At 39.5% G+C, this 23,074-nt stretch overlaps 4 protein-coding genes across 4 annotated transcripts in view; 2 read left to right on the forward strand and 2 right to left on the reverse strand.

Annotated features, from left to right (window-relative positions):
* LOC112161782 (calcineurin subunit B type 1) overlaps positions 1-5,890 on the forward strand; it is a 26,644-nt gene extending 20,754 nt beyond the window's left edge. Inside the window, exons 3-6 of the mRNA XM_024297232.2 lie at positions 1,443-1,619; positions 2,035-2,094; positions 2,688-2,872; positions 4,393-5,890. Of these exons, the coding sequence (XP_024153000.1) occupies positions 1,443-1,619; positions 2,035-2,094; positions 2,688-2,872; positions 4,393-4,440 (470 nt within the window). The 3' untranslated portion in view covers positions 4,441-5,890. The remainder of the gene's footprint in view (positions 1-1,442; positions 1,620-2,034; positions 2,095-2,687; positions 2,873-4,392) is intronic.
* Positions 5,891-6,674: 784 nt separating this feature from the next.
* pno1 (partner of NOB1 homolog) lies at positions 6,675-10,067 on the reverse strand. Its single transcript, XM_024297768.2, has 7 exons — positions 9,773-10,067; positions 7,610-7,756; positions 7,457-7,540; positions 7,321-7,381; positions 7,130-7,247; positions 6,987-7,057; positions 6,675-6,895 (listed from the first exon to the last, which is right to left on the reverse strand). Exons 1-7 carry the CDS (start codon positions 9,950-9,952, stop codon positions 6,828-6,830), a joined length of 729 nt encoding a protein of 242 aa, XP_024153536.1. The 5' UTR covers positions 9,953-10,067; the 3' UTR covers positions 6,675-6,827.
* Positions 10,068-10,204: 137 nt separating this feature from the next.
* Positions 10,205-14,001, forward strand: wdr92 (WD repeat domain 92). The gene is made up of 8 exons (XM_024297767.2): positions 10,205-10,552; positions 10,672-10,772; positions 10,866-10,996; positions 11,068-11,169; positions 12,017-12,132; positions 12,214-12,348; positions 13,449-13,546; positions 13,622-14,001. The coding sequence occupies exons 1-8, from the start codon at positions 10,367-10,369 to the stop codon at positions 13,827-13,829; spliced, it is 1,077 nt and encodes a 358-aa protein (XP_024153535.1). The 5' UTR covers positions 10,205-10,366; the 3' UTR covers positions 13,830-14,001.
* A 1,298-nt stretch (positions 14,002-15,299) lies between these two features.
* On the reverse strand, positions 15,300-20,673 carry ttl (tubulin tyrosine ligase). The gene is made up of 7 exons (XM_024297375.2): positions 19,931-20,673; positions 19,782-19,860; positions 19,472-19,704; positions 19,271-19,406; positions 18,931-19,200; positions 17,792-17,935; positions 15,300-16,732 (listed from the first exon to the last, which is right to left on the reverse strand). The coding sequence occupies exons 1-7, from the start codon at positions 20,097-20,099 to the stop codon at positions 16,540-16,542; spliced, it is 1,224 nt and encodes a 407-aa protein (XP_024153143.1). The 5' UTR covers positions 20,100-20,673; the 3' UTR covers positions 15,300-16,539.
* Positions 20,674-23,074: the final 2,401 nt, after the last annotated feature.

Below are 23,074 nucleotides of genomic sequence, written 5' to 3' on the forward strand. Positions count from 1 at the left end.
CGGGAGGCGGACACCGTGAAGAACATGCTGGACCTGAAATTTGCAACTCTAAACCTCCTGCAGCCTGAATGGTCCAAATCAAGTAATCTGAGGACTTTTCATCAGAAGTCGTCTGTTAGAATGAGAGGTTCTGGTTCCAAATCAGCTGTAGTTTCAGTATTTGTTAATGATGATGAACATTTATGATCTGAGGAAAAACCTAAATTCTGGAATATGTTTTGTTTTCCCTCCAAACTCTGAGAAACGACATCTAAGTCCCACAAACCTTGAACCCATGAACTCGGGAAACATATTTTAGGAAGCTTTTTGCAGTGAAATTTAAGGGTCGCCACTGCACATGCTCATTGGTTCCTCCTGCAGCAAAGCCCATGTCTCTCTGCATCCATCCCAACTTTCTTTTCTCACCTTTTCTCCCTCCTGCTCTCCTTCTCCTCCTCCTCCACCACACTTGCAGTCAGATTAGTCATGGAGCTGATGTAGCACGTTTGAGTCCAGAACACCACCCACCTCCGTCTCTCTCCTTACCCGTTTCTTGGAGCCGAGTGGCTGAATGACAGGCCAGTTGTTGGAGCTCCAAAGGAGCAGCCAGTTGGGTGCAGGAGCTGCTCTCTTCTCAGATTTGTTGGAGATCAGTCTACAGGTCCTATCGGGGCTGAACTGTACTTGAGGCCTCGAAAACATGTCTGTCATTAAAGACCAAATTGGATAGAGAGCATGTATGATGAAAAAATATATAGCTTTAGGCTGGAGATATGAGGGGCTGTAAGTTGGTGGGAGAGAGTGTAAACGGAGAGCTCTCAGCAGCGAGGAGAAGGGGGGCGGGGTTGAGGACCCCAGACTCCAGCAGCTGTAGTGAGTTTGTTGGTTGGCCCGTGTGATCACATGACTGCGTGAATGAGCTTATAGGGTGCTTTGTTATTGCCCCTGGATTACTCCTTGCTGTGGCTCATTTCCTTTACCTGAGAGGAGACTTCCTCCGATGGAGGGGGTCCAGAAGAGCCGAGCTCCTGCCATTAGACTAGAAAACAAAGGCTGTAAGTGTGCTCATAGCTCCCACTTCTCTCCTGCTCTCCTTTTTATCTAAATTTGGGTCCTTGCAGAGGTTCTTTCAGGCGTTTTCTTTTTTTCATGTCACCTATTTGAGGCCTCACTGCAGAACAGCCTGGATTTAGATGTTGGTGCGGGTTTGCAGTTCAGTTTTCTGGAGGTGACGTCCTTGACCTGGTTTCAAGCAGAAGTTTCTGAGTTTTACAGCTGCCGTTCATGAATGGATTTTCAAATTTTATCTTAATCTTCGCTGCAGACAAACGTATTATTTTTACTATTTTTTTCCTCAACTCCAGATTTGTGGTTTCAGAAGATCAGAGGAACTGTGTGCTGAATGTCCATGCAGCTTCTCACGCAGACCTTCTGCCTGTGTTTCCTTTTTCCTCTCTGTCCAGTCGATGCTGATGAGATTAAGAGGCTAGGGAAGCGGTTTAAGAAACTCGACCTAGATAACTCGGGCTCGCTCAGCGTGGAGGAGTTCATGTCTCTGCCGGAGCTGCAGCAGAACCCGCTGGTGCAGCGGGTCATCGACATCTTCGACACGGACGGAAACGGAGAGGTTGACTTCAAAGGTGAACACCAAACCCGTCGTGAAGCTCAGAAATCTGAACTTTCTGTCTTACATTGTAGACATAAAACATATAAATCTTTGTTTTTTAAGAATGAACCACTATAAAGCTAAAAGCCACAGATTTTCTGATGTTTTTATAAGCTTTATTTAAAAAATAAAAAAACTTCTAGAAGTTAACTAAAACTACAGAAAGTTTACACAAACCATATACACACTGTGTTTGTTCAACAAAGAAATCCACTCTGACGTCTTTAAAATAGGTTGAGTCTACTCTTTTATTTTGAAAATTCCCAAACAACCAGGGATGAAATCATTTGGCTGTAAAACTTCCTTTTTTATTTCAAAATAAACTTTGTGTGTTTTTGTCAATGGGGTTTAAGTCAGTATTTTGTCTAGATCTGAACTTGTGCTTTCAGAGTTCATCGAGGGGGTGTCACAGTTCAGCGTTAAAGGAGACAAAGAGCAGAAGCTGCGATGTAAGTAACGCTTGCCCGTTCTTTACAGCCTCATGCCCAGAGGGGGCGCCACTTCTCGGTCCATTCACAGCACAGGTTTACGTGGAAACAAGGAAAAAGCCTTTTAAAACATTTTGTTGTCTGTAAATTAAAAAGATTATGATAAAGTGTTTTTTTTAATTAATCTTTTTAAGAACTGCTACGTCTTTCCTTTGTTTTGTATTTTTTTTCTTTTTTTAAGAGGATTTTTTTTAAAGATGAAAGAACTGCTATATTATTTACTTTAGTGTGAGTGGAAAGTCAAACTACACTTCATATTTTTTTTATTTAAGAAGTTAAATAAACCAGTAAAAATGAGTGCAGTGTTCACTCGTTCATCGCAGGTTTATTTTCTCTTCTCCTTCAAAATCGTCTGGTGTTAACAGTTTAAAAGTTACAGTAAATCAAAGAACATAAACACTGGAGGTTTAATTCGAGTAAACCGTTTGTGGTAGTGGATAAATGTCTGTAGTGCTCTTCACATTCCACCCTGAAGAAGTTTAGATAAGAGTGTTTTATGAGCCAGAATATTCCAGATGAAACGTTTATCTGCTCCTCCCCCCACCCCCACGCAGTCGCCTTCAGGATCTACGACATGGACAAGGACGGCTACATCTCCAACGGCGAGCTCTTTCAGGTGCTGAAGATGATGGTGGGGAACAACCTGAAGGACACACAGCTGCAGCAGATCGTGGACAAAACCATCATAAACGCAGACAAGGACGGAGACGGCAGGATATCCTTCGAAGAGTTCTGTGCGGTGAGTCTGCTGAGCTCACGTCCTCCCAAAAACCAGAACAGAGCTGGCTTTACTGCTGCGTTTCCTAATTTAGGACCAAAGCTAGTCGTTTCTGCCACAAAAGGACGTTCTCCTTTTAGAGCCTCATCTCACGTTCTGACAGCAAGAGCTGCATTTTAGCTCTAGCTGCTTCTCCACACCTTTGGTCCAGAGTGGCTCTATTTTCAAGAAGAACTGTCCTGTCAGATCAAGAATATTTTTCTGTGATTTTCGTGTCCCTTTGAATGATATTCTGACACACAGCAGTCCTGGACTACAAGAACCAGATTGTTTTAGCATTTAGCACCCAACACACATGTCAGCGATATCCAAAGGCAGTTTTGAAACTATTATGGGATGCCCACAAACCTACAGCTTGGTGGCCATTTTGTGGCAAATTGTAAAACGTGACAATTTTCACATTTTCCCACAACCTTTTGTTCAAGTCAACTTAAGGAAATTTTACACACTTGCAGTCAGGTTAGGTCTCCGGTCTACAACCACAAGCAAAGTTTCATTGACCTCTGGAATTTTTACTTTCTACAACTATAAACTCCTCCTATGGATTTCAATCCATCGCCTCCAAACTTCTAGAGCAGGATCTTCAACCTGAGGCTCTGGAGCTACATGCAGCTCTTTTACCCTCCACAGTGGCTCTCTGGCTAAAGCTAAAAAAAATAATAGTAATTTTTAAAAGTAAGGGTTGCTAACTTCGCATTGATTAAATTTATTTTCGTTACATTTACGGCTGAGGTGGACCTAGAAGATAAACTGTAGTGGTTTTATATCCCTGCTGACATAACTAGGCTTTGTTTGCTCTGTGCTTCCTCCAGAATACACAGATTACAAATACTAGGCAACACTTTGGTTAAAAATCTGATCTTTCTAGTTGCTGAGTTTATTTTAGGACTTTAAAGTACATTTTATATTATAATACTTTTCTAGTGGATCATTAACCAATCATGTTTCATGTTTACACTCCAGTTAAAAGCAGTAGTAAGTTGGAAAAAAGGAATGAGAAGTCACCAAATTAACCTAACAAGAGAAAATGTCGTTTTTGTCTCCTGTTGTTTAGGAACACGCTTCACTTGAATGTTCCTGTTTGGGACAGGAAGTCTTTTATTTAGGGGTAAAAGCAGCATTGTGGGGGCAAGAGGGCAAGTTATGCTTGTGGGCCAAATCTGGCAACATTTACTTTACCTGCAGCAAAAGAACATTAAGTTTACCAAAAATCCCACATTGTAGTAAAGCATAAAAATATTTCAAAAATGCAGTCAATGATAAAATCCACAGTTGTATTTGATAAAATCTGAAGATCTTCACTAGTAAATGTGTCTACAAGCTAAATAAATGTGATTCTTGACTTTCACAATAAAGCAGGAACTCCATGTTGAAACATAAGTATTTTCAGTATTCTTTAAAGTTTTATGTGTATTTAAAGGAAACAAAGTGAAAGTCCTCAACTAACAAGTGCTTGTTGTCCGCCCGCGTCTCTCCTGCAGGTGGTTGGAGGTCTCGATATACACAAAAAGATGGTGGTGGACGTGTGAGCGCCGCCTGCTTGCCGAGCCCCCCCCCCGGTCCTCGCCCTCGACACTTGCGTTCTCCACCATCTCTGAAGATCTGCTCAAGACGAAAACGCTCTCCGTGTTAACTCCATGGAAGTATTCTCTCTCTGTCTCTCTGTGACGCCACCTTTCGTTTCCAAGACGCCTCTCCAAGCCAACGCCGAAGTGTTATCGGACCAGCAACCCTCCTCACCCCGGTCACGGCGCTTTCAGAGACTGAAGGACACCCATTAGTCATCTGCAGGAGCATCTCCACTTTGGGATGAGAGGGAGGAAAGGGGGCGCTGTGAAGAGGCTGCTTCATTGTCCATTATTTTTTTTTCTGTTTTTCAGGGGGGGGTTAAATATTTTTTTTGTATTTATTTTCTTTTTGTTGGTCTTTTATAAAGAAAACATAAGTATATCCACGGTTGTCTTGTGAGGGGGGGGGTGTAGTGTAGGGTATGAAGTGCCAACCAGAACATATCCGGTCCTCGCCATCCAACCCGACGACGAGTCAAACCCCGAAAAATCAAACATTTCAAGATCGAATTAGAAAAACAGCAAGTGAGGCGTCACTAATGCAAAACGTTTTTGACATCCAGCTTCTCTATGGATCAGGGCGAGCTCACATCGTAGGAGGAGGGAGGGGGTCACTGTCCGTACACCCTCTCCCCCCTCCTCCATCGCCACCGTGGCTCTGTTACCTTTCAAGCAAAACTCTAAAAGACCACCGCTTCCCTCCTTCCCCCGATCGGGTTTCAAACCGTCACACACGGATTGCTCCGTCGTCGCCCCCCCCTTCTTCCCTTGATCCCAAAGCTCTGCACGGCTTGGGCCTCCCTGTGCTTGCATGACATGGAATTATATATTTTATTTTTTGTTGTGCATGTAGATCAATTTTTTTGAAATAATCCTCTTGTTTACACATGGATGGTGATGTTAATATATTTAAGAATTTAACGGTATACAATATGGATGTTGCCAAACTTTGGTAAATGTACACATATTATTATGGGAGGTGATCCAAATGAACTGAACTACATGTAACTTTTGTATTTACCCGGGTCAGCGACATGCTTCGATTCCAGTCACAGTTGCATATCTGATCCTGTCTCAAACTGCCACACTGTACTCAGCTTAAAGGGGAAATCCGATTTTTCTTTCTTTTTTTTTGTTTTGTTTTCTTTCTTTTGTATATAAGTATTTGTTAAATGCAGTTCTGGCTCTCTGTTCTCTGTATAGTTCAGGCCGCGCTTTAGTTTGTAAGTGCTACTTTTTCTCTGAGGGACTTTAGGTTTGAGCGGGGAAATCGGAAAAAGATTTGAGTTGAAGAACCTTTTGTTTTCCTTTTTCTGCATGCTGCATCTTATGCTGTGGGACTGTTGGAAACTTGATACTGTATGAAAATGAAATCAAATTTAAATAAACTTTGAAATGTTGTAAGTACCACGATTCTGTTGTAACTTGTGCAGCATCTAAATCAGGGCATTAATCAACTGTTTTATTTTCTGTTCAGGTGCATTTTACGGCTTTGATAAATTCCATAGACTAGTATTTTAGTTTGAATGACTAATATACTTTAGCATTCTTTTTTTTTTTTTTTTAATCATTTTTCCCATATTTTGGGCTTTAACATGTTTAGCGTTAATTCAGCTTTAATTAGCCCATTTAGGAATAATTGTGCTCTAATTGGCATCGTTTGTGCTCTAACTAGCATGTTTTGCCGTAATTATGCTTTAGCACATGTAGGAATAATTATGCTTTAGTATGTTTAGTGTTTGTGTGCTAACTAGCACATTTGGCATTATTTATAGTTTAATTAGCATGTTTAGAATTAATACTTTAACTAGCTTTGTGCTTCAATTAGGCACATTTGGACTTAATTTGTGTGCTTTAACTAGCACATTTAGCAACAATTATGCAGCTATTATGTTTAACATTAATTGGCATGTTTTGCATTATTTGTCCTTTAACAACTTTTGCGTGTTTGATATTTTAATCAGCATTATTTGCCCTTTAACTTGTTTTTTATATTTTGTGCATTAATTAGCATGTTTAGGTTTTTTTTGGGTAGTTTATTTATTTTATTTAAAGAGTTAGTAAGGTTTCATCATTAGTTTTCATTATCAGCTATAAACAGTTTAAGTGTTATACATTATTTATTGTCATCTTTTAGTTTTTAGCAGTCTGTCCTGCTGAAGGAAAGTCATCCAGGAAAAAAAAGGATGCAGGAATGTTTTCTTTCGATTTATTTACAAACATGTCATCTGAAGTCCATCTCTCATGAAAACTGCAGATCAAAAAGCAAACTTTTGACCCCCACAGGTATGAAAGTAGAAGACTCCTCCCCTTTGTGAAGGTTACTACAGGAACCAGCCAATCACGGCTCAGAATCGCTCGGCGGTCCTGCTGGCCACAGCTCTGATGTTCCCGTAGACCTTTGAAGGTGGACTTCCTGTGGGGGTGAGAGGGGGGCGTGGAAAGGTCACATGCTTGTTCTCAGAACATCAGACGGCATCAGTTATTACAGGGGAAGTCCGTCCTACCTAAGATTAAATTGCATATCGCTGTCCGGGCCATCTTGATATTCTGGAAAGAACCTAAAATGTGGATTTTTCTGAGAGAGGAGAAAGAGGGAGGAGTTAGCCTAACAGCTCCGCCCCGATGCGCCTCCTGCTGTGACACTCACGTGTCTGCGAGTACGATGCGAGTCTTTGTGACGTTTTCGATGGTGAATTTGGTTTTTCCTCCCTTCCCTGCGATTCTCCCGATGGCTCTGGACAGGTGGTCGCCCTTCAGTGGCTTCACTGCAGAAACACCGGCAGAACTTTTAGGCCCGAGTTGGGCGGCAAACGCAGCACTGGCGTACCATGATCTTACCGTCTGTCACATCAAAGCTTTCCAGGAAAAGCTCGTCTAATCTGATGAGCGCCATGGCGTCCTGGAAGAGGAAGGTCAGGGTGTGAGGGACTCTCCAAATAAACACCTTTTCACTAAAACTCGTGTCTGGACTCACATCAACCTGGAATCCGAGAACGAAGGCTTTAACGAAATCTGCAGCTTTGGTGAGCGCGGCGATGTCCTGCGTCTCTTTACACGTCTGACGGAGAGGGGAGGGGTTACAACAAGAACAGAACAGGAAGCAGCGGAGCGCAAGAAGGAAACTCACTTTGATTTCCACATTTCTGGTTTTGAGGTTAAACCTGACTTGAAGCTGCAGGTTCTCCACAATGGGAGTGAAGATCTTCAGCCAGTTATCCTTCAGCGGCGTGTACCTGTGAGCCGGGACGGCGATTTTCCGCATCTCGTCAGGACCCTGAAACACAAACAGAACAGTCGAAGATTTGAGCTCAACTTTTTTTTTTTTTACAATGAAAGTCTTTTCTAATCCTTTTTTCCCAATAGAATTCAAAAAAAAAAAAAAAAAAAAAAAGACGCTGAATACAGTCGGGCACATCTATGGGCAGCTCAGTGTTGTTACCGTGGCAACAGCCATGGAAAGGTGAACTGTGTAATTCTGCCCTGCTTCTCCTGTAAAAGCTGAGCAAATATCTTTCAAAAACTCCTGGATATGATCTGATGGCAGAAAAAAAAAAAAAGCGGAGAAAATGATCCAAACTTGGTTTAGTCGCAGCATTCTAGAGATCCATGAAGGCCCACCGATGAACTGTGATGTTTTTCACATGCTCTTCTAGCATTATTTTAGCATTTTTAAATGAAAAGAATACATGTTTTTTTGGATTAAAATCAACGTTTGTCTCTGAAGTTTGCTGCTAATCTATATTATCATCTCAAACGTCAGCCAGAATCCATGAAGACAGGAGGAGATGCTGCTCGTTCCAGGAGGTTTTCACGTGGATACAAAAGCTTCTGGGGCTTTTGGAGAAAAAAAGGTTAGGCTGTTTGTAAAGGAATGTAAACATAATCAACCTTTGGGATTCTCTGCATTCAGGATAAATTCACAAGAAAAACTCAAACATGAACTGCTGATCAGAGAAAATGGGAGTGAAACCTTTTATTCTTAATCCAGAATCTATTTTTGATTTTAAAGTTTACTTTTTAGACTTGAGTGATTTACAATTTAAAAAGTAGGCCTCTGCTCTTGTTTAAGCCTTCCTTAAATTAAATCAAGGAGTCTTCACATATTACAGATTAAAAAAAAATGTTTTTAAGGACCTCTGAGTAGATATGAAATCACAGAATACAATCATCAACAATCACAGAAAAGAGTAAATCGTGTTAAAAAAATGCATTTTTAATCAACAGTTTTGTTCCCATAACTCATTTGTTGTGATTTTATGGAAATTCTTGACTGTAGACAAATCATTTAGTTGCAACACGTCCAAATTGCAATCAAGAATCTCAGCGCAGGAAATGAAATGTAAAAATTTACCACATCTAGAAAAGAAAAGAGATCTAAAGCTTCCTTTATCACCATCCAAGGACATTTATTTATCCAATAGTTTGATTGAAATGTCAACATTTGTTCAAAAGCTTATTGTTAACTTCTTAAGTTAAATAGCATGGCATTGTCATTTTAAATGGTTCTAACACTAAACAAAATACAGTGGAAAACGCAGAATCAAATCTTTTTCAGTGCATTAAATAATATCCACAGGAAATTGATAAAGCATATTGAAAATGTGACATTTTTTGCTGCACATGTTCATCAATATTGCAGTTTTTGTTCAAAAGCAAAATCAAATGTGGTTCTTTGTAGTTCAATAAATAATGTTCAAACACTAAAAGTGATTACACATTGACAGCTTTTAAAGGGCTAAACATTAGTATGTAAAACAAATACAAGAAGCCACACATGCGCCATCTGCTGTCCATAAGAAGATACTGCAGGAATGATTTATGGGGCCACATCAAATGTCAGGTACACTTGACAGTTACTGTTTACAGTATACTATGTTTTGAAACTGAAAGAGGAATTTTAAAATTGCAATTAATATAAACTAATTGACTCATAGCATAAATTATTTTTTACAAACGTGACACAATTTCAAAAATGTTAACAGTTAAATGTATTAATGTATCCTAGCTTTAAATTGATATAAAGATATGGCTGTACAGAATATTTAAGAATATAAAAAGAGCTAGACATTAAAAATATTTGTTGTAGTGCGGTGCAAGAAAATAATATCGGGAAATAAAAACTGTAAATGCGTGTTGGTATCGCCCATCCCTGTTTCATACAGTATTACTGTGCGCATGCGCAAAGCATCACAAGATTTAAAGGGACAGAACTTTGGAAAAATAAACGTGTTAAGACAGCCTCAGGTTGGCATTTTACCCGACAGGATAAATGTAAACACGTTATAAATACCCGTAGTTTGTCGGCTGAGATGGGTGGGAAATGCGGGCGTTTATTTGGCTCCTCGACCTCCATGGTGCCTCCGTCTGGCTCTAATTTCCTCTTCTGGCTCTTCTTTGACTTCACCTTCGTAAACGATTCCGCGTCGTCGCGCTTCTCTGGAGCCGCGGCTCCGTTTTCGCTGGCGTCCATAGCAAAAAAAATGTCTTTAAAAGTTAGATTTAAGCTGTTAAGAGTGGAGCGGACTGAACGGAGAGACGCACGAGATCGCCCTCGTGCGCTGAAAAGGACCGTAAGGGTGGCCTCGTTGATGCCTGAAAGAAAATAGTTTCACAAGGTGTGTCCGAAAGTACAGTTTAAATCTCACGGATACACTATTTCATTTGCTAAAATCAAATACGAGTAAAAATAAATGTTTATAAAGGTGTTTTAATTGTAATTTATTCGAAACATCGGGAGGGGTGTCAGGCATATTTGTGGGCAACTATAAATTCAGGAACCAACGTTGATATATTTTGGTAGATATTTGTAGCGCAAATTTCTTGTTGGTATTCGATGTTTGCTTGGGTTTATTCGCTTAAATCGTAGTTCTTTGCTTCGGTGAACATGTCGTCTTCGTTGTCAAAGCCCCAGATCATCGCGCATGCTCACACGAGTCTGAACTTCACCGTGTTCGACTGTAAGTGGATCCCCTGCAGCGCCAAGTTCGTGTGTTTGGGCAACTTTCCGAGAGGAACCGGGGTGGTCCAGATCCACGAGCTGCAGCACGGAGAGTTGCAGCTTGTTAAAGAGGTGCAGTGATGTAATCATATCGAAGTTTTTAATCTTTAAGGGTTTCTTGCTTGTAGCCATGGCAACTGCCAACAAACACACGGAGTGCTGAAAATCCAATAACCTGTGATGTGTTTCAGCTCGAGAAACCTAAACCTATAAAGTGCGGCACGTTTGGGGCCTCCTCTCTGCAGACCAGACATATAGCAACCGGGGACTTCGATGGAAATCTGAATATCTGGTATTTTGCTCCTGCAAAAGTTAATAATTGTGAAACAGTGTGGCCTAACTGGGTTTTTCTGAGGTGATGTTGTGACTGATTTATCATCTACAGGAATCTTGAGGCTGCTGATGTCCCTGTGTACTCTGTGAAGGCCCATAAGGAAATAGTGAACAGTATAGACGGCGTTGGAGGTCTGGGAATCGGAGAAGGCGCTCCTGAGATAGTGACCGGAAGCAGAGATGGTAAAGGCCATGGATGTTAGACACAGCTAGGACAGCAAAAGTGGATCTGAGGTTCTGTTGGGTTTTTACAGGAACAGTTAAAGTTTGGGATCCCAGACAGAGAGACTCGCCTGTGGCCAACATGGAGCCGATGGAGGGGGAAACCAAGAGGGACTGCTGGACTGTTGCCTTTGGTAAGTTGAAATTTTCTCAAGACCAAAAAGATGTGAAGTTACAGCAAAGTCCCTGTTTAAACATGTAAAAAAAAAAAAAAAAGCAATTTGATCTCCTTTGGAGTTTTACTTTTTTGTTTTTATTGCAGACTTGATTATTTTTCAGTTTTCTATTCTCATATAAATGCACTGCAGCTAATGCGTTCCCATGACAACAAACACTATTTTTTTTAAGTCCCACTCACTCCGATCATCATTTGATTTGGTCTTTAATTATGATGATGCAATTTTTAGCTAATATTAAAAAAAATCTGTGTCATTATTTAGGACATGCTTTCTGCAGAGCAGCAGTTCATTACAAATTCACCTCTTGAGTTGTGGGCGGGGCTTTTGGTGCAAAGCTCTTCCAGTCAAGCTTACAGCCCCTCACAACCCCAAACTAACATTACCGTGCAACAAAAATGGTGAACAGTTTTGGAGCTATCCAGCCGTAAAGTTTAGATCCAGATTCCAGCTCAGATGAGGAAGACCAACATGGATCTGTTTGTCTGCAAGTGGATGCATCAGAATGGAGCAAAGCAGGGGGCTTTGAACATCAGCTGGTTCACCCTTGAATGAACCAACTTAACGGTTTTGAAGTGTTAAAGTTTTTAAATTTTGGAGCTTCTGGTTCAAGTACCAAAACAGATGTTTGTCCTGAAAAAAATGCACCTGAGTGTACACAATTCTCATCACAACCAGGTTTGTTTTTTGTTAATCAAAATGATCATTTTAGTTGTTTTTGGGTTGTGTTTGTGACAGCCTTTGACACCATGAATTTTTGATGATGTGTTTTTATTCGTGAACTGCTTTCATAAAATAATTTCAGGTCACGCCTTCAACCAAGAGGACCGATGCGTTTGTGCCGGCTACGACAACGGAGACGTCAAACTGTTTGACCTGAGGAACATGTCTGTGCGATGGGAGACCAACATTAAGAACGGGGTGAACTGATGACTGATAATAAATGGGCTTTGAATTGGTTTACGTTCTGACTGTGATCATGTTGGTCTGCATGGCTCTCAGGTTTGCTGTGTGGAGTTCGACAGGAAAGATATCAACATGAACAAGCTGGTGGCCACGTCTCTGGAGGGCAGATTCCACGTCTTTGACATGAGGACGCAGCACCCCACCAAAGGCTTTGCCTCGGTTTCTGAAAAGGTAATAAACCTTTGGGGACTTGATCCAAAGAGAGACGACATCCCCCTGAAAACAGCAGTCATCAGTGTGAACAGATCTGTTTTGCTGCAAATGTCTTGAAGTTCACTCTGCTCACAAAGGAGCTGCAAATATTTGTTTTTGTGCTCAGCTGGAAGATCAGCTTTGGGTCTCATGGTTTTACCCAAGTCAATGATTTATTTCAAACAAAAGTGAATATTTAATTCACAAACGTTACATTTTTTAGAATAATTCTATTTTAGCAAACATTATTTATAATTCTCTCTTTTTTAATTATTAATTTTACATATTGATTTTACATTTGTTTGGTATTTTTAGCACACCTTTTGTAAATAAAGGTGTAAAATATGCTTGAAATGTACTCAATTCATTTAACATTTGGCGGTTTTCTTAATATATTTTGGGACTGAACATGAAACTACATCTCCCTACAGAAAAGTGAGGAGCTGTTTCTGCATTCCTAGCATCTTAGTATGTTTTTCCAATTTAAAGTATTTTTTTTTGCATTATTTATTTAAAGTGGATATTGTTTTTTTTCTATAATTGCGATATTTCTGACGTGTTCCTGTGGAAGCATGTCCTCCTGAAGGTTTAAAGGGTAACCAAACAGGGAAGTTGGAGGCTGACTCCACCCACATCTGAAATGTGAAAATCCAGTCAGTCAAAGGGGCGGGGCTTGGAGCAGGACTGTTATCATTGCTGGAGCTGCAGATCATGAAGCCTGACTTCTGAATAATCACAAAATTCAACTGTAATACCTCAATTCAACCTGTAGGGGGCAGCACACAGAAGGTTTTTGAGTATATTTTCAAGAATTAAACAAGTTTATTTGAATGAATTAAAAAAATTGCTATGACCAACAGGCATAACTTTTAAACCCCCATTTACAGAGGTCAGCAGTCAAAAAAAAAGTTGATTTAGGGTTTATTTACCCTTTAACTGCATCATAGTGAAGTCATCATGAATCAGATCAGTGCAGATCATAAAAGATTCCACGAGTTTCATTTGATGTTTTAAAGAAACACACCGTTGTTGGAGAGACTGAAAGGTCCAGAAACTGAAATTCATCTTTATGCTTTTAGGCTCACAAATCAACCATCTGGCAGGTGAAACATTTACCTCAGAATAGAGACGTCTTCATGACGACCGGCGGGGCGGGCAACCTGCATCTGTGGAAGTAGTAAGTCTTTCATTATTTCTGCTGTCAAGAACTACTTTTAATTTTTCTAATAATTTGATAATGTTTATTTTTCAGTGAGTATCCAGCTCAAAGAAGCGAGAAGGATTCTGAGGGCGTGGCAGGGGGCGTGGCCGGCTCACTCAGCCTCCTGCAGAACGTCACCCTGGCCACCCAGCCGATCGCCAGCCTGGACTGGAGCCCTGACAAGCAGGGTCTGTGCGTGTGCTCGGCTTTTGACCAGTCGGTGCGTGTGCTCATCGTCACCAAGCTCAACACGGTGTGAGGCGGTGCCGGACAGAACCTGGACCAAATGTGCCTCGCAGAATTTGACTGTGTGGTACTGGAGCGAAGATTGAATTTCTGCTGTCTTTAGTTAAGCTGTTATTTATCCTCTCAGACTGGATTTGTTCAAAGGTAACGTTTTTATTAAAATTTAAAATCTTTTGGAAAAAAAAGAAAAATAGTTTTCTTCTGTATGCTGTCATTACCAAATACTGATACATGCATCTGCAGCACCCTCTAGTGGCTGTTGCTAGATTTAAAAAAAAAAACAGAAAAATCCCACTTGAAGTTAAGATGCACTCCCTGCAAAACTATGCAAGAAAATGTGACTTGTACACAAAAAAATACAATTTTTAGCTTAATTTTCTTTATGCGTGTCCTCCATCATCAAAAAAATGCCACAAAAACATATTTTATCACAGTAGATCTAAAAAGATAGACAGCTTTATTAATCCATTTGGGACGTGCCCGCAGGGAAATTAAAGAAAATGCAAATGCATGTTGAAAATGTCAACATTTGTTTATTTATATACATGTTTTCATTTATATTTTGGGATTTTTTTTTGTTTTTTGGGGCTTTTATTCACAGAGATCCGCCCGTTAGCTGTGGACGGGGCCTAATGAAGCCAGTCCTTCACTGCTTTCCTAGTCAAACCATCAAAGTGGGTTAGTGTTGAGATCGACATATCACAGTAGTCGGCTTGATAAGTTTCAGCAGAGCAAACAAGTTTAAAACCTTCACCCATCATTCCTGGAGCTTCAGGATTTGGTCAGAAGCCACAACGCTCTGCCCTGGGTCCACATCAACACCCAAATAACCAACGGATTCCCCTGGGATCACTAGATGGATGAGCACTTCATCCACAGTTGTTCATCACGTCCTTGTCAATGAAGAACCTGTTGCACTTGGTAAGCTGACAGAATGACTCAAAGACCTTCAGACTCTTCCCCATTCCTCTCACCAGTACCAGATCATCCCTGAAAGCCAGGGAGGCGATCCTACTTCCATCCCAACAAAACCCTCGACTCTTCTCCTCCAATGCCTGGATCCGGGGGTCCATGGGCCCCGCCTGCTTAACTCCAACCGTCATGATTCCACTACTACCAATCGTAGTGAAGTCCACGTCTGAGTTGTGGATGAGCTCAGTTACATGTCTGTCCAACTGTCTCTGCTCCAAAGCACACATGCTTATGAGAGATGGAGTCAAAGGCCTTCGCAAAGTCGACTTTGTTTGTCAACTGGCAGCTCCTCAAGTACCCCATGATTCCACTAAGAATCCTGCTCTACTGGTTTAGTGACATCACCCATGTAAAGACTTTAAGCCCTAACTGCAGCCTTCAACACATCTGAAGGTGCAATGACTAGTCTGCTTCAGACACACATCCCAAGTTTTTAAGTTTCACATCTTTGCATTTCTTGGGCGATGTCTGGAGTCCATAACTAGGAAAAAAAACACTTTATAGACAAGACTTTTTTTGGGTATTTTCTTCATTTTATTGTCTTTGTTTTGAATACAGCTAATCATGCAAGATTTCATTAAAAAAAGCTAACATTTTCTGCTGGATCACACAGTTTTAATAGAGATCACGTCTAGACTGAGTAAAGTACAAAACATGAGCGTCCTCTGCAGGCTTCAGTTATAAACCATATCATCTTTGGTGAGACAGAAATAAAAGTATACAAGAAAAAAAACAAAAAGGAAAACAAGACATGCAAAACTTCATTTAAAAGGGTCGAGAAAAAGGTTTTAACACAACTAACTATAAGTAACACTGGAGTTGCATCTTTTCTATTTTATCCTTTGCAGCTTTCTCAGGAACATACATCCTTTCAATAGGAAAGGACACATTTATCTTCATGTTTTCAAGTCACAGGGAACATCCTGAGTAAAAGAGTTCATCTCAATTAAAAAAAACAATGTCTGAATGGACTTTATTCTTCAAAAACAACTTTCCCTTCATAACAAAGCAAAGTTTCACGCTAATAAAGGCAGCTATGAAGAGAAACAGCAAAATATATATATATAACACAATGACTAACAATAACTAAGACATGTTTTACTTCATTGGAGCACCTGGGGAAACAAAATCCACAGCTTTTAGATGTCAAACAAAAACGTGCATATGTTGCAGTCTGGCGTGCTCAATGATTTGACTCTTCCCTTTACTGCTGGTTCACGTGATTCAGCACTTTCTCTGATGTCACATCCAGACGGTTCCTGCTTTCTTCTGTGATGGAGACACAAAAGTTTACACTCCAGAAGAAAGAGGACAAACTGAGCAACCTATGTAACCTAACTAATGGAAATGCATTTCAAAAATAGAAGAATTTTCAATGACGTGTAACCCTAGTGAGTTACAAGTGTCCAATTGGAATACAGCTGAAGAGAATCTGCTCTCCTTTCTTCTTCTTAGCCTGACATTCATCTTGTTGGGCAACAGTGCAAAGGCTCTCCGATCAAGTCAACAGAAAATTGGTGGCTGTATGTTAAAGGAGGCGTGGCTGAAATGTAAGGCACTCTTCAGTCTCAACTCTGCAGACCACCTTAAAGAAAGACTGGAGTTGAAGAGACAGTAGAAGGTCTCAGTAGTGTAAAACTGCCGATCGGTTTAGTGGGAATATTGGTCGTCTCAACCTTCTGACGCTTTTCAAGAAGAGTTTGGGGATGGAGAGTTCCAACGCAGAGCTGAAGGAGGGATTTGTTTTTGTGCTAGAGTCGAGTAAAAGGCCCCACGTGGAGCGGGGCTCTCAGTTTGGGAGAGGAGCAGGCGTTGGTGGTGAAGAGTGAGGATGGGGAGGAAGAGTAGGGTGAAGAGGAGGCAGGTGAGGGGTCGCTGCTCAGGAGGAAGACGCTGGAAATGGCTACATCCACAATGCCCTGACAGAGCTCAGAATAAAGCTTCCTGGAGGAGGGAAAGACACAATCGGACATTTACTCAAACCACTGTAAATGTTGGTCGAAAAAGTGAACGTGCAAACAAAAAAAGAAAAAGAAATGATGTTGCAAGTAAAATAAATGATACTAATAAAAAAGGCTGCAAATAAAAAAAGCCACAACAGAAGTGGATGATCAGGGATTGTTTCTCACAACCGTCAGTCATCTTTTTCCAGTCTATTCCTCCTCCCCCCGTCTCCCAGAGGAGTCATTAGTACCGCCATCCTTGTATCTTCAACAACTGTAACGTAAGCAGTCAGATCTTCTCCTCCTCACTGAGTCCTTATACAATGCACTTATTTTGGTATCATAAATGATGTCATGTTTTTGTACTTTCAAAATTAAACTTTAGTTGTCGACGGTCATTGTCTACTGTGTTAATCTGCATTATGACGAGGGTACGTCACTACAAATATGAAATAAAACTTTTTAGTTTTATTTTGAAAATACAACTGCAGTTTTAATTTTGAAATCTGGACCTGTTTCCTTTTTTTTCAGCTTTTTTCCATGAAATTGATGCATTGACTGACTGGAAATAAATCTCCTGCATAAACTTGCATTGCAGAGGAACGGACTTTCAATGCAGACATAGCAAAGGTGATGTAAAACTTATAATTGATTCATGAACATTCTATTTTTTTGTGTCAACGCAATGCAATAGAGACACACTGCAGATAAATTGTAACTCAGGCTTTCGTGTTCAATGTCACTATGTGTACTTTTGAAATATTTGATTCCAGATAATCCCCTTCTAATGCATCTGCAAAAGCTATCCCTAAAAATCCCCTTCCGGTGAGGCTTTGTATTTTTTTGTTTACAAAGTTACTTTTTTGTTGCTGTAATGGCAGGTCTTCCTCACTGTACCTGTCACTGTCATTAACACAACAGAAACCAATTTGACACATCCGCCTTACAATAATGAACACTATCAGTGTCCAAGTGTAAAATTTTAAGATCTACAAATGTAAATAAAAAGAAAAACTTTGTTTAAAGAAAAGCTGGAAATGTCACGGTGCATGATACTGACTGTGCACAGGCTGGAGCTCCGTTTATCTCAATGAGCCAAACTTTGAAGCTTTCGTCCACCATGAAGTCAAAGCCAAAGAGCTGGAAGCTCTGGTAGGACAGGTGTTTGGTGCTGATTGTAGGTTCAATGCATGTCAGACAGCTCCTGTAAAATAAAACGTGTTTTTTTCATGAACATTGATGATCTCAAACATGAGCTGCACACTCAGCTCTTACCTACTTCAGAGACAGAAGTGGCAGCAAAATCTTTGATTCAAAAACAGGGCGTGGTAACAATCCAGTTTAAAAGAGAATAAGTAACAAAATGATCAACAGAGAGTTAACATGAAAGTCAGAGTAACTCATGTTTAGAATGTCATTTCCAGTTATTGGAAGTAAGAAAATCAGGTTTAAATATAGTCTTTTTGAAGCATGAAAAGTGCATTGTGAAGGTCAGGCTCTCGGTGTAACCTCAGTCTCTTATTACTAAATCTAAGCTTAAATACATGACATTAGTCAAAGCAGAGCAAATAATCCTAAAACATTTTATCTTCTTTACTTTCGCTGTCATATTTACAATAATAAATACTAAAGAAAAACTCTCTGCTGGGTGTGGCTTAAAAAAATGAAATACCACACCTAACAAAGATGTTCTGGTCAAATGGACCAAATGGTCAATATCATTGCGTTGGCAGAAAACTGCAAGACAGTGGAAAACCTTTTGGTTTAATTAATTTGATATATTTGAAAATATTAATTTATATTAATATATAAATATAGAAAATAATCTAAGAAGGAGGAAATAAACTTTTCTGTCATCAGCATATATGTTGCTTTCCTTTGAAGTCGAGGTTTAAACTGAAAAAATAACATATTAAAAATTTGTAGAATATGTACTTCTTTCATAAGTAACCATGGTATACAGTAAGTGGGATAAATCCCTTCGACGTGTGCGTTATCAAAAATTAATGTACTTTGCGGAAGTACATCTCGTTGGACAGGTGCTTCTGCAGAGTACATTAATATCTGATAATTCACACTGAGTTGAACATTATCCTTTACATAAAGCTCTAGCTATTAGTGTCCTCCTCTGCAGAATACATATTACAAACACTTCATATTACTGCTATAACGTCCCCCCCCCCAGTCTGTTGTACCCACTTTATGATGTGCTTCATCTGTGGTAAGATGGCGGTCTCCAAGGTGACGTTGTGCGTTTTCAGCAGGTACAGCCTGAACTCATCAAAGAACATTTCGTTTCCCTCCTCGTATCGTCCAAAGTTCTTGGAGTGCTCCATCTGAATGCAGTGGTTGGTCAGGTGGCTAGTCATGTCCTGAAGGTCCGAGGTGTTGTACGGTTCCGAGGAGGTGCGCAGCACACCCTCCCGGTACAAATAGATATTATACTGATGATCCACAAGCACCCAACTCCTATCAATGGTATAAAACAAAATTTTAATGCATATTCTTCATGGATTTACACTTTAAACAGAAGACCAACCTGATGTCAAACTTCCGATGGCCTGGCTCCAGCAGGAGCGGCTTTTCCAAGTACTTCTGTATAACGTGAACCTGTCCTTGATTGTCAATGTACTCCAGCAACTGATTGGCATCATGAGAGATCAAAATACCAGCACCTGTTGCAATGAAAGTGCATAATATATCCTGAACTCAGACATAAATGGACAAAATGTGCTTTCACCTTTAGCTCCAGCAGAAGATTTAGCAATCCACACTGTGCCTTCCCCATTTTCCTTTTTAGCGTGGTACGAAGCCAAGAAAACTTCCCGCTCGTCCGTTTTAGGATTGCTCTTCAAATGACTGATGCCATTGGAAGCTGGAGCAACAGGAGTGTTGAGGTTGGTGGGATAGATGATGTAGGACTCTGGGAACCAGTTACTGGAGTCCGACAGCTCTGGGCTGGTTTTGATCAGCCTAATGGCACAAGACAGGAACCATACGTGAGAAGATCAGCTCACATAAACACTCCCATGGGTCGCATGAATACACACCTGACCAAGGATGCTTTTCTGCAGAGCTTGTCGGCCCCTCTGTAGTAATTCACCAGCTGTACCAGTCCTGGTTCGTGCCCTGGGGAGCCAGATTAAAGAGACTGTGACAAAGTAGTTTCAAACAAACAGGCTGTGAAAGCATCATTTACCGAGGCGTCCAAAAGGTAATCGGTTCCGTTCACCGAGCATCAGGTTGAATCTGGGATTGTCTCTTTTCAGCCTTTTCCAGTGTCCAGTTGACTGAAGGATTTTAGCCACTTCTGCATAAACTGTACTGATGTCGTCGCGGGAAACAAAGGTGTAGATCGGAGCATTCATAATGGTACAATAACAACGACAAAGTGCTAATAAGAGCTCGTCTGATGACTTCAATTTGAGATAAGGTCTGTCCACTTTGGCTGCATCTGTGTCAAAGGGCAGACACACCGAAGATCTCCGATGAGTCGCTCATTCCGAGTCCCCACGTTACGGTTCTCGCAAAATATGAACCAATTCTGATCATATTAGCAGAAGAACATTCTTTTTTTTTTTAATTTTCCACGGGCTTCTTCCAACAAGGGCGTGACGGACTGCTCCCACAGTCTCCTGGAGTTGGTCCTGTCCGGGTTAGTTTACGTCCCGAACCCGCTAAAGCTAGTAGCTAACGGTCCGCCACTAACATGAACATCCGGGAAACGGGCCCATCAAACGTGAAAGAATTAATTCTGTATTTAACTAAGGCACACGCAACCTATTATTGGGTAAATCCTTCCCTAAACCAGCCACACCGTACCACCAACGTGATGGGTTTATCTTACGAAGCTTTCTGCAGCCCCTGATTCACCATCCTCCGCATTAACCAACACCATTCACCGGGTTTCTGGGTGTTGTAGTTCAATTCTTCACTAATCCTTATTTTACTATTTTTATTTGATTATTTTTTAACAGGCTACAGCCTGTTTTCAACAATAAAATAATTATTACGTATACGCACCTTGTTTATTTTATACAGTTAAAGCCTAGTTATTTACATTCATGTTTTTAAACTACCTTTGGACTACATTTCCCAAAAGTAGACTGTGATTGTCAATGAGTGATAAATAGCTAAAGATGGCACCATAGACATATATAACACGCAGGTTATTCACTGTTGTCCGAGATACGTAAGGAGCGACGCCATATTGGAATGGTATGAAAAACCATGAGATTTTGCTTAGCAGACACAGTAAAACGACCAAAAAATGATTAACTTCGATCCGATTCTAAAAAGGCAAAAACTCTGACCATCACAAAAATAAATAAGAATATTTTTGTACAAAATGCAACAAATGAATGACATTTCAAATGTTTCTATTCACTAGACGTCGTCTCACGAATTCCGGAAACTTGTTAATTTTCAACTTTTTTTCTTTATTTTATTTTATTTTATTTTATTAGCCAAATAGATTTTCAAAACCTAGACAGAAGTCATAGAATTGACTAAACATTGTCATTTTATTTATATCTATTTTAGAAAAGTATATTAATTTTATTATATTCATGCATTCACAAATTGTTCAGTGAAATATATCGTTTTATACATTTTAATATAACTTTGAATCAGTGGACAACCCCGACAAGAGTTACAAAGTGCAGGACCATAATTGCTACCTGTATTTGATTTTAGTTCTACATTCATAGGGAAAACTTTACATTGCCTGTATTTTAAATCTATTACTTTGGGGACAAAAATGTTTGTATTCTTATTCTATTTCTAGATTTAAAGTAAAGAAAAATCAATTTTTTTTTTCTTTTTTTTTTTTTTTGTTAGAAAAATAGTAGAAACTGACCCTATAGTCTCAATTTATTAATTACAAATACTAATTAAAAAAAAACTGCAGCAGTGACATGCTCATCAAAAATACCAATTTTTGTAACAACTAATAAATTGCTTTAGAAATTAATGAAGCATCTAACTTTCATTAAGAATCGATGATAAAATACCAAATATTTATAATAGAGTAGTGTAAATCTTTCATGTTAATGTTTTCTGATGAATCCCACAGCTCAGGACATCATTGATATATATATCATTTAAACCTGAAAAGCCACAATAACCTTATATATTTCGTCTCTGTAGTATGTCTGAATTCGTTCCCTACTCATTATATAATGCGTTCTCCATTTTTCGGGTAATATAAAACTCATTGGCGATGATGACCGATTCATTCATCCATTGCTTTTAATGACCACAAGGTGGCGATTGAGATCAGAAAAAGCTCTTGCATTGTACACATTTATTTGTGACTTGTTGACGTACCACAACAATTTTAACTGGAGATACTTCCTAAAAAACACACATTTTCTTAAAAGTATATTATTTGTCATTTTCTTTTTGAGAAATAGAGAAAAACGAGGTCTACATACTCCATTTATTTACTTTTTTCTGGACAAATTTAAAATTTTAACCACATGAAACTTTCATGTCTTTTCATTTGAGCAAAAAATAAAGTACAGCAAAGCTATACAATATTCAAAGAATTTGAAAACTATAGCCTACTTGGAATTTATTTAAAATATATAATTTAAATAACTGGCGATACCATAAGTTTCCCCCATTTTATTAAGTTGTAGTTTACTCAAATGTTGTCTGTATTTATAATTTCATTTCTCGCCAAGGCCTACTCTCATGTCAATGTTAAGCTTTGTCAATAAAGTTTGTTTAAAAAAAGTTGAAAAAAAGTTTCACTCGGCGTCCCCTAAGGTCCACTAGATCAACAAATAATTATAAATAAGAGGGATTTAAAACCCCACAGCTCTTGCATTTATTTAACCAGCAACAACTTTCTTTTTTTTAATCAATAACAACTTTGTGCTTCCAGTGCTCGACTTACCGGAACCAAAATACAGACAGACCGGAAGTGGAGTTCAGGAAGACGATGAAGGCGCAAGTGGCGGGAATGAGCCAGAGAGTTAAAGCCTGAACTGCGGTTCGATTTATCTGTTTTTCAGTCACGTTGCAAGGCCTTCATACTAATAGTAGGTGGTTTTTCTTCATCGGTAATGTTTGAGTTTTATGAGGCCAAAAAGGCCAAATTTGAGGGTTATTTTATTTGCTAAAGGTGGAAGAGTAGCACAATTTTTAATCAGTATTATTAATAAAAATAGTATTATTAAAAAAAATAAAAGTACTCATCAAAAATGGATTTAAGTATAAAACAATGAACAGGTTTAATCAGACTTTAAACTTAACAACTGAATTATTATTTAAACTTAAGAAAATCTGTCAGATCATATAAAGATTGTAGTTCTCCTAAAACTAGAATTAATCAAGT

This window comes from Oryzias melastigma, linkage group LG15, assembly GCF_002922805.2.
Source record: "Oryzias melastigma strain HK-1 linkage group LG15, ASM292280v2, whole genome shotgun sequence".
Lineage (NCBI taxonomy): Eukaryota > Metazoa > Chordata > Actinopteri > Beloniformes > Adrianichthyidae > Oryzias > Oryzias melastigma.